This window comes from Pipistrellus kuhlii, unplaced genomic scaffold (genome assembly GCF_014108245.1).
Source record: "Pipistrellus kuhlii isolate mPipKuh1 unplaced genomic scaffold, mPipKuh1.p scaffold_m20_p_3, whole genome shotgun sequence".
Lineage (NCBI taxonomy): Eukaryota > Metazoa > Chordata > Mammalia > Chiroptera > Vespertilionidae > Pipistrellus > Pipistrellus kuhlii.
The window spans coordinates 46,755,651-46,766,613 of record NW_023425529.1 but is presented as its reverse complement, the minus strand read 5'-3'; the positions used below and the strand labels follow the sequence as shown (position 1 = coordinate 46,766,613).

The 10,963-nt window shown below is 35.7% G+C and overlaps 1 protein-coding gene across 1 annotated transcript; it reads right to left on the bottom strand.

The window, feature by feature from the left end:
• Positions 1-9,462: 9,462 nt before the first annotated feature.
• On the bottom strand, positions 9,463-10,932 carry LOC118730886 (olfactory receptor 9K2). Its single transcript, XM_036459313.2, has one exon. The coding sequence runs from the start codon at positions 10,791-10,793 to the stop codon at positions 9,852-9,854; it is 942 nt and encodes a 313-aa protein (XP_036315206.1). The 5' UTR covers positions 10,794-10,932; the 3' UTR covers positions 9,463-9,851.
• Positions 10,933-10,963: the final 31 nt, after the last annotated feature.

Sequence of the window (10,963 nt, the reverse complement as noted above, 5' to 3'; positions counted from 1 at the left end):
AGCTGAGATATAGATGGAACTGAGGAGATGGTAAAAATGAAAAAATTAAGTGACCAGAATACTGTTCTAATACAAATAACTAGGAATCAGCATGAAAAAAGTTTCACATCATATTGTTCCCAATACTTTACAAAACACCAATGAACATAAAGAATGAATCACTGCCACATAGGAACAGACTCATAGATACAGAGAACAAACTAGTAGTTGCCAGAGGGGCAAGGAATTGGGGGGCTGGGAGAAAAGATAAAGGTATTAAGAAGTACAAGTTGGCATAATAAAATAGTCATGGGGGTGTAAAGCACAGCATAGGGAATATAGTCAATAACATTGCAATAACTGTGTATAGAGCCGGTTGAGTAGTTGAAATATCAGGGGGAATCACTTTGTAAAGTACATGATGTCTAACCACAATACTGTGTACCTGAAACTAATAAAAATAAAATTGAATATAAACTGTAATTGGAAAATAAATAAATAATAATTACTATTATTCTTTTTAAAGAATAATTACTATTTAAAGAATAATTACTATTTTTTAAAAATCTTCCTAGTGAAAAATTCAATTGGGTTAGCCCTTTTAGATATCCCTATTTGCAAATAATGCAGATTTTCCCTCTAATTGTGCTTTGAAGAAATGAAAATTCCAGGTAAACATCTGGGGGGAAAAAAGAATTTCTTTTCTTTTTCTTTCTTGATGAGTTTACTGCCATTGAAAGCTGCTTCCTTTAGTGAAAGACATATCTCATGGATATTGTAATCCACTTGAGAATATATTTAAAGTAAAAATTGGTTCAATTGATGGTCTCTCGTTTTATTTTTAAATAATTATTTAATCTACTACAAAAAATAACACGGTAACACTGTATCTATCTTTCTTACATAAGGAAAAAGATTTCAAATCCTGCCAAAAGCATCATCCTTTTACACATTAACCTCGTGTTCTTATTTCTTCCATTATCTTTATCTCTATAGAGATACACCCTCTTAGTGACACAGTTGATCTGCTAAAAACAGAAGTGATTCTTATATTTCCTAACTCAATGAAACCAGACTTTTATTGTTTGTTTCCTTCCTTCCTTCCTTCCTTCCTTCCTTCCTTCCTTCCTTCCTTCCTTCCTTCCTTCCTTCCTTCCTTTCTCTTTTGTTTTCTTTGAATTTTGCAGATAGGAATGCAAGTGGAGAATTCCAAGATCTTGGGAAGAGATTTTCCTGTCTTTTCAGAAATGCAGACATCTGTGCCTATGAAGGACAGAAGGCTCACAGAACAATATAAAGATAGTTACAAGTGAAGAAAAGGAAAGACATATATATTTAAGCAAACTTGCATTATATTTATTTAGACTTATGTTATTATGATTTTAAAATGTCCTTAAATAACATATATTAGAAAGGTAGAGAAAAAATTTGTTCTAATTTTATAAGTAGGAAAATTGAGACAAGATTTAAGAACTTTATTTATAGTCATAAGATTGACTAGCATAGTGGTTTATTATTGAATAATCTGTCATACAATGTAAAAAACTGACAAGCGGTAAATTTGTGAAAATATGTTATACAATAGTTGTATAATTATAAAATTGAGAATTCAGTATATGTAAATGTATCCATACATTATATAAGTATAATAAAATTATAAACTATAAAATGTCTCTTGCAATTTGTGTTGTTGTTGTTGCTATAATTTTACTAATTTTGACTTTATTTTAAAATAAAATGGAACTATGGAAGTACATTAGAATCAATTTGGTTGTATATTAGAATCAATTCAATATCTTCTTTTCTGAAAAAATTAGAAGTTAATAGTATTGTTGACCGATTAATTTTAAAAAGCTGATGAATGCTCAAAAATAAACTCTGGTAGGGCCTATCAGCTACAAAAATACATGTTTTCCTTCAATTCATATTTTACATAAGCCAAGTTTCTAGTTTAAAGAGAAAAACTGGAGGGAAATATGTAACTGATGCTATCTGAAAGAGAAGACTGTTGAAAATAAACAAATTAAATGTAAGAGACATTTTCAAGCATGGAAGCTACTTCTTACCTTAGTTAACATTCATGAAGAAACAAAAGTATGAAAAGAAGCAAACCTTTGTTTAACAGAAAGTTGTTCTGCAACATGTATTACATTTCTTCACTCCTCAGACCATGGCTCAGAATTCCTAAGCTGAAGAAGCACCAGCAAAAAATTTAGCTTCTCTCTCTCTGTCTTTCTGAAATATACTGTACTTTTTTATTGATTAAACCAACAAATAGACCTGGGATGGGTTCTGAGAGAAATGTTCCCATGGGGATGGAAACCAGAGCAGTGGGCATTCCCTTTACAAGATAGAGACTAAGGTCTCTCCCAACAGTAATGTCTTTTGTATCATAATGCAAAAGGGGGGTGGGGGTGGGAGCGGTGCAAGGAAGGGAAGGAGGGAGGAAGAAAGGGAGAAAGAAAGGTATTATAAATTAGTAAGTTCGCCAAACTTTTAGAAAGTTAATAGGGCTCTCTAAATGTGATAACTAACCTTCTACTTACAAAACAAAATAATTAAAAACAAAATACATTTGAATGAGAATCACCTGATTCTTTATTTTCATGATTTATACAGATAAACATTCATGAGATTTTATTTAAATGGATTAATACTCTTACTTTTAGAAACTTGTTTCTTATCTGTACTATAAATACACCAGCAGAGATAAGAAATGAAGGGTTGAGTAAAAATTTTTTAAAGAGAAAATTCATGGACATGGACAGCAGAGTGGTGATTGTTAGGGGAAACGGGGTGTGGAGGTGGAAGAGGGCATAGAGGAGATAAATGGTGATGAAAAATAATAATTTAATTTATTAAATAACTTTAAAAATAAAAATAGAAAATATTTTTCCCCAAAGGTGTTTTTGTGGTTTGTTTGTTTTGGCCTTGGAAGGCAAATATTACAGTAACTTTCATGAGTAAGTGTTAAAGCATCTTGATTATTTTTATAAATATTAAATGGCCTTTACATTTGTAGTATAAACATCACTTCAGGAAGATTTAACTGTTCTTCTTATATTGAAGTATTTTGTTTGTTAATATACCATTTTGAATTTTTATGTTAAATATATAGAAGAGATGTATCTACAATTTTTTATTTTAACATCTATAAGAGACTTATAATAGATAGAAGTATTTCCTTTATGACTATTCCTAAAAGAGTTTATGTAAAAATGGTCACATCTCTTCCTTAAACATTTTAAAGTAAACACTGGTGAAGCCAGTGGGAATATTATTAATAAAATTTTAATTTCTTTAATAGATATTTTAAAATTTATATCTCTCTTTTGCATACCAACTTATTTTATTTAAAATATTTTAATTTAAGAAGCAAATTTTTGGTAAAAATAATTTACTATATTCTTTTTTTAATATCAGGAGGACCTACAGTGACATTAGTTTTCATTCCTGATATTTATGAGTTATGTTGTTTTTCCTTTGTTAAATTAGCTAGGGTTATATATATCTTACTAATCTTTCTTGATCATGGTGTATGAGATATTAAAAATATCATACACCATGATCAAGTGGGATTTATTCCAGAGATGCAAGGCTGGTAGAATATTCATAAATCAATAAATGTGACTCATCACATAAACAAATTGAAAGACAAAAATCACATGATCATATCAATAGATGCAGAGAAAACATTCTACAAAATTCAACGCCCATTTTTTATAAAACTCTCAGCAAAATGGGAATAGAGAGAGCATATATCAACATGATAAAGGCCATATATGACAAATCCATAGCCAGCATCATACTAATGGACAAAAACTAAAATAATTTCCCCTAAGAACAGGAACAAGACAGGAATGCCCACTCTCATCACTCCTGTTTGAAATAGTACCAGAAGTACTAGCCATTGTAATCAAACAAGAAGAAGAAATAAAAGAGATCCAAATTGGAAAAGAAGAAGTAGAATTGTCATTATTTGCAGATGACATGATATTGTACATAGAAAAACCTAAAGACTCTATCAAAAACCTACTAGACTTAATAAATTAATTCAGCAATGTAGCAGGATACAAAATTAACACCCAGAAATATATGGCTTCTTTATACACCAATAATGAGAAAGAGAATTTTTTTAAAAATTCCATTTACCATTGTAACAAAAAAATTAGGATACCTAGAAATAAACTTAACTAAGGATGTGAAAGACCTGTTCTCAGAAAACTACAGGACATTGAAAAAAGAGATAAAGACATAAACAAATGGAAGAAGATACTGTGTTCATAGATTAGTAGAATCAATATTAAAATGCCCATACTACCCAATACAATCTACAGATTCAATGCAATCTCCACTAAAATACCAATGGCATATTTCAAAGACCTAGAACAAACCCACCAAAAATTCATCTGGAATAAAAAAGGACGCTGAATAGCTGCAACAATCCTAAGAAAGAAGAACGAAGTTGGAGGGTTCACAATACTAGATATCAAGCTATATTACAAAGCCATTGTTCTCAAAACTACCTGGTACTGGCACAAGAAAAGACATATAGACCAATGAAACAGAACATAGAACCCAGAAATCAACCCAAGCCAGTATACTCAATTAATATTTGACAAAAGCATACAATGGAACCAAGACAGTCTCTTCAATAAATGGTGTTGGGGGGAAATTGGAGAGATACATACAAAAAAATTTAAACTAGACCACCAACTTACACTGTAAACAAAAATAAACTTAAAACGGATAAGGACTTAAATGTAAGATGGGAAACCATAAAAATTTTAGAGAAAACCACAGGCAGCAAAATCTCAGACATATGTTTTAGCAATATATTTACTGATACAGCTCCTAGAACAATGGAAATTAAGGAGAAAATAAACAAATGGAACTACCTTAAAAAAAAAAAAAAAAAAAAAACTTGTACAGAGCAAAAGAAACCATCAGAAAAACAATAAGAAAACTCACTGCATGAGAGCACATATTTATCAACTAGAGGCCCAGTGCATGAATTTCATGCACTGGGGGAGGTGGAGAGGGCCTGAGCCCAGCCTGCTCCTCTTGCAGCCCAGGACCCCTTGGGGGTTGTCCACCTACTGGCTTAGGCCTGCTCCTGGGGATTGGGCCTGAGCTGGCAGTTGGACATTTCTCTCGCAGTCTGGGAGCCCACACTCCTTACCGCCTGCCTACTCTCTGCTCCCTACCACTCAGTTTGCAGCTCCTTAGTACTGCTCCCGAGGCAGGAGAGGCTCCTGCCACCACCACTGCACTTGCCAACCATCAGCCCAGCTTCTGGCTGAGCAGTGCTCCCCCGATGGAAGCATACAGACTACTAGGGGGCAGCTGCTGCATTGTGTATCCCCCCCTGGTGGTCAGTGCACACCATAGCAACCAGTTATTTTGGTCGTTCCACCATAACAATCATTTGGGCTTTATTATATAGACTAGAGATCCAGTGCATGAAATTTGTGCCTGGAGGGGGGTGTCCCTCAGCCCAGCATGCATCCTCTCCAATATGGGACCCCTTGAGAGATGTCCTACTTCCCTAACAAGATCAGGCCAAAATGGACAGTCGGACATCCCTCTCATAATCCAGGACTTCTGGCTTCCAACTGCTCAACTGCCTGCCTTCCTGATTGCCCCACTTCTGCCTGCCACCCTGATCATCCCCTAACCATTCCCCTGCCAGCCTGTTTGCCCCTAACTGCCCTCCTCTGCAGGCCTGGTCCCCCCCTACCCCCACCCAACTACTCTCCCCTACAGGCCTGGGTCCCCTGCAACTGCCCTTCCTTGCAGGACCAGTAACCCCCAACTTCCCTCCTCTGCCAGCCTGATCACTCCCAACTGCCCTCCCTTGCAGGCCTAATCCCTCCCAACTGCCCTCCTCTGCTGGCCATCTTGGAGTGGCCATCTTGTATCCACATGGGGGCAGGATCTTTGACCACATGGGGGCAGCCATCTTGTGTGTTGGAGTGATGGTCAATCTGCATATTACTCTTTTATTAGATAGGCTAGAGACCTGCTGCATGGGTGGGTGCCAGCTGGTTTGCCCTGAAGTGTGTCCTGGATCAGGATGGGGGTTCACCTGGGGTTTGGGACAGCCTGGATGAGGGTCCTGTGGTGTTTGCAGCACAGCCACACACCCCAGCCACCCAAGGTGAAGCCCTGGTATCTGGGATTTATTTATCTTCTATAATTGTAACTTTGTAGCCTGGAGTGGAGCCAAGCCTCCTGCTTGCTCTGTGGCAGCAGCCATTTCTATTGGGATTTATGCATCTTCTATAATTGAAACTTTGTATCCTGGAGTGGAGGCCAAGACAAGCCCGGGCTTCAGAATCTTGGCTTCCTCCATTTCTGGGGGCAACCCTAGCTTATTTCTCTTTTCAGTTCCTTGGCTGCCACCATTTTTGTTTGGATTTATTTATCTTCTATCATTGAAACTTTGTAGCTGTGAGTGGAGGCCTGAGCTTGCAAGGGCAGGCGGAAAGCTTGGCTTCCTCCATCACTAGGGAAACCCAAGCCTCCCTCCTGCTCTCTGTGGCCACAGCCATCTTGATTGGGTTTATTTGCATATTCACTCCTGATTAGCTGGCAGGCATGGCTCGTGGGCATGGTTTATGGGTGTAGTGGAGGTACAGTCAATTTGCACATTACTCTTTTATTAGATAGGATGTTATCTCCAATAAGGGTTTAAACTCTAAAATTTATAGGGAACTCATACAACTTAACAAAGGAAAGATAAACAATCCAATTAAAAAAAAAATGGGCAAAGGACCTAAATAGACACACTTTTCAAAAGATGACATACAAAAGGCCAAGAGACATATGAGAATATGCTCAAAGTCACTAATCATCCAAGAGATTTAAATCAAAATGACAATGAGGTACCATCTCACACCTATAAGAATGGCTATCATCAACACATCAACAAACAACAAGTACTGGCGAGGATGTGGAGGAAAGGGAACCCTCGTGCACTGCTGGTGGGAATGTAGACGGTGCAGCCACTATGGGGAACAGTATGGAGTTTCCTCAAAAAACAAAAAATGGAACTCTCATTTGACCCAGTAATCCCACTTCTAGGAATATATCCCAAGAAATAAGAAATACCAATAGGAAAGAATATATATGCCCCTATGTTCATAGCAGCACAATTTACAATAGCTAAGATTTGGAAACAGCCTAAGTGCCCATCAGCAGATAAATGGATTGAAAAACAGTGATATATCTACACAATGGAATACTATGCTGCTGTAAAAATGAAGGAACTCTTGCTATTTGCAACAGCATGGATAGACCTGGAGAACATTATGCTAAATGAATAAGCTAGTTGTGGATAAATATCATAGATCTCACTCATTTGTGGAATATAATGAACTACATAAACTGATGAACAGAAATAGAGCCAGAGGAAAAAATATTTTCGAAAATAAGAGAAGTTATACTCTTATTTGCAGGTTTTTAATAGTTCCTATGACTGTTGTAATATTATACTGTTAGTACAGTTTTGGTAATATTATTATATTTAAAATCATTTTTCTTGAAAAAAATTATGTGCAATGTGTTAAAACTATTTGATACAATATTATTATTTTCTTATGTGTCATATTTTTGCATAATTTATTCTGAAACTAGCATTTGAGTATTCATGACTATAATGTTAATTTTGGATTGTATATTTAATTAATAAAATAAATTTGCTTTCTTTAAAAAAAAAAGATTAGTGGAGGCTATCTCCTGAGTAAGAAACCTTCAGAGGCACATCACTCAACAAAATGATTAGGGGAAGACAGCAGTATAACGGCATAAGTGTTGTGCCCCGGTTTTGTGATCCCCAAAGACTACCAGGGAGTCAAGTCCTATACAATTGCAGAAAGCCTGTATTTCCGACTAGTTTGAGCTCGGTCCCACTTACACCAACAACGGCGTGGCAGGAGAGAGCAAACTCCCACAAGTCAAGGGGTTTTATATGGTGGTGATGTCACTGCTTTGGCTGACACTGATTGGTTGGGTGAGGACTAGGGTCCAGTTACACAAAATGGAGGATAGCTCCTCCCTGCCCCACAGTGGCCTCAGGAATTAGCCTCCCCCCACCCTGCACTCTCAATAAGAGAAGAGACATCAGAGGCTTCTCAGAGCAAACAGAATTCAAAAAAATAGTTCAGAAAAGTCATTTAAAAAATTTTTTTTAAAGAAAACAAGAACAAAAGTGTAGAAATAGTAGTAATTGAAAGAATGTGATATAGTTTAAATTCTATAGTATGTAGCCTTGTCAGGTTGGCTTCTTTCACTTAATAACATGTGTTTATGAAACCTCCATGTTGTTTCAAAGCTGATAGCTCATTTCATTGTAGTGCCGAATATTATTCCATTGTCCAGATGTACCACAGTTTATTTTTTACCTACTGAAAAATATTTTGGTTATTTCCAAAATATAAGTGCTGGCAATTATGAATAAAGCTGCTATAAACTATATACTGCTTTTTGTGAAGACATACATTTTCAACTCCTTCGATTAAATACCAAAAAGATATTTGATGAATCAAATTGTAAGAATATGCCTAATTTTGTAAGAAGCTGCAATCTGTCTTCAAAGTAGTTATACCAATTTGAATTCACCTAGCATTGATGAAGATACCTGTTTGTTGCTCCACATTCTTGTCAGCATTTGGTATGGTCAGATTTAGGTCATTCTAATAGGAATGAAGTAGTGTCTTTATTTTTTTATTTTTAAATTAAGACTTTACTTTTTGATAAAAGTTTAGGGCTCACAGCAAAAGAGACTAGATACAGAGCTTTATTGTATATCCCCTGAACACACATGTTATAGCTTCTCCCATTATAAACATCCTCCACCAGATTGATATACTTGGTAATATTGAAGACCCTGATTGATACAGTATTGTTACCCAAAATCTATAGTTTGCTTCAGGGTTCACTCTTGGAATTGTATTTTCTATGTGTTTGGACAATTGCATAATGACATGAATCCATAATTATGGTATTATATGGAGCATTTCCTTTTTTAAAAAAATTATCTTCATTGGTGAAAGTATTATAGATGCTCCTTTTTTTACATTCTATTTTGATGACTAATTTGCTTCATTTCATTAACAATATGAAATAATTTCTTACAATAATTAACACAAAAAATTATGAAGATATAAAACTAAGGAATTATTGCTCAAAAATGCTTGCAAATTTTTATCTCCCACTTTAGTTATTTATATTAGAATTCAGCAACTAGTAGTACCTCAGACCACTCCACAATACCTGCCACACTCAATATACAGTTTTATACATTAATGTATATAGTGAAGATTGCCTATTACTCGTTTCTTCTTATTACTCTTTTCTCTCAATATAACACATACAAAATACTTGGTTCAAAGTGAAATTTCAATAACCACTTAAAACAGTAAATAAACTAGTTATAAAATTGAGAAATATTTTATTTTAAAAAATAAATTAGGTATTATTATCAATTACCAGTGATTGTATAAGTAGAGGAGCAATTCCAAAGACAAACAACAGACAAAATATTGTTTAAACATCATAATAAAATATAAAGACTGTAAAACAGCATGCCATAAAAATAAATAGAAATCAATTCTCTGAAGTAAAATGTTATTTGAAATCAGTGGGAGAGTTCATCTTGAAGAGTGGTTCTCTAACATCCAAGACATCTCCTGTAATCAGGGTGTGCAGAATTAACAATGTCTCAGAAGCAAAAGAAAAAGTAATAATGGGAAGGGTAGTCTCTGTTGAAAATGCTATTGATAACACTTTTGGGATGTTCAGGAGAATAAATTTCCTTAAGGACCATGCAAGAAAAAGCCACAGCACCTTTAGTGGAAGAGAAATAATAATCAAAGAACAATATTTTTCTTCTCTAGAACTTTTTTTAGAGCTTCTTTGACATCTTTGTTTCTCAGAGAGTAAATCAAAGGATTCAACATGGGAGTGACTAGAGTGTAACATAAGGAGGCCACTTTACTCAACTCAGGGAAACTGTCAGGAGTGAGATACATAAAACAGACAGCACCATACAGTACACTCACAACTCCCAGGTGAGAGCTGCAAGTAGAAAAGGCTTTCTTACGTCCCTCGGTGGAGTGTATCTTTAGAACTGTGGACACAATATACATGTAAGAAACAACAATAACTATGACAGTGGGCAAGATAATGATGCCTGATAGCAAAAAAGAAGTCACTTTATAAATAAAGAGGTCAGAACAAGATATTCTCTGAATTGGACGAGTATCACAGTAAAAGTGGTCAATGGCCCGAGAAGAGCAAAAGGATAAAGTAAATGTCATGCTGGTCTGAAGAACTGAGGTGATGCAGCCACAAAAATAGGAGCCAGCCACCAACTGAGTGCAGAGACGTGTTGACATCTGGACAGAGTACAGGAGTGGGTTGCAGATGGCAATGAAGCGGTCATAAGCCATGGCTGCCAGCAGAAATCCTTCAGTCACAATGAAGAGGGCAAAGAGAAAGAGCTGGGTCATACAACCTGCAAAGGAAATGGACTTGCTCTCAGACCAGAAGTTGATCATGGCTTTGGGTGCAATAACAGTTGAGTAGAAGAGATCAATGAAGGAGAGGTTGCCTAAGAAGAAATACATTGGTGTGTTCAACCGGGGATCAGTCATAATAATGGCCATCATCCCAACATTTCCTATAAGGATCATGGCATATACAAAGAGAAATAGCAGGAAGAGGAGAACATGGAGCTCTGGGCGGACTTTGAAGCCTATAAGAATGAAGTCAGTCACGTCTGTGTGGTTGCTTGTTCCCTTGTCACCCATGGAAGAAACCTGCTGAGAGGCACAGGGCAAAATATATAAATGAACCCTTGGCTTTGATCCTAGATACAAATAATATGTTTAATATTAGGATTCACAAAACTATTTTATAGTCATTATATATTTTAGCCTTATAAAATTACTGTGACTTACCTTTAAGACAATTCTAACTG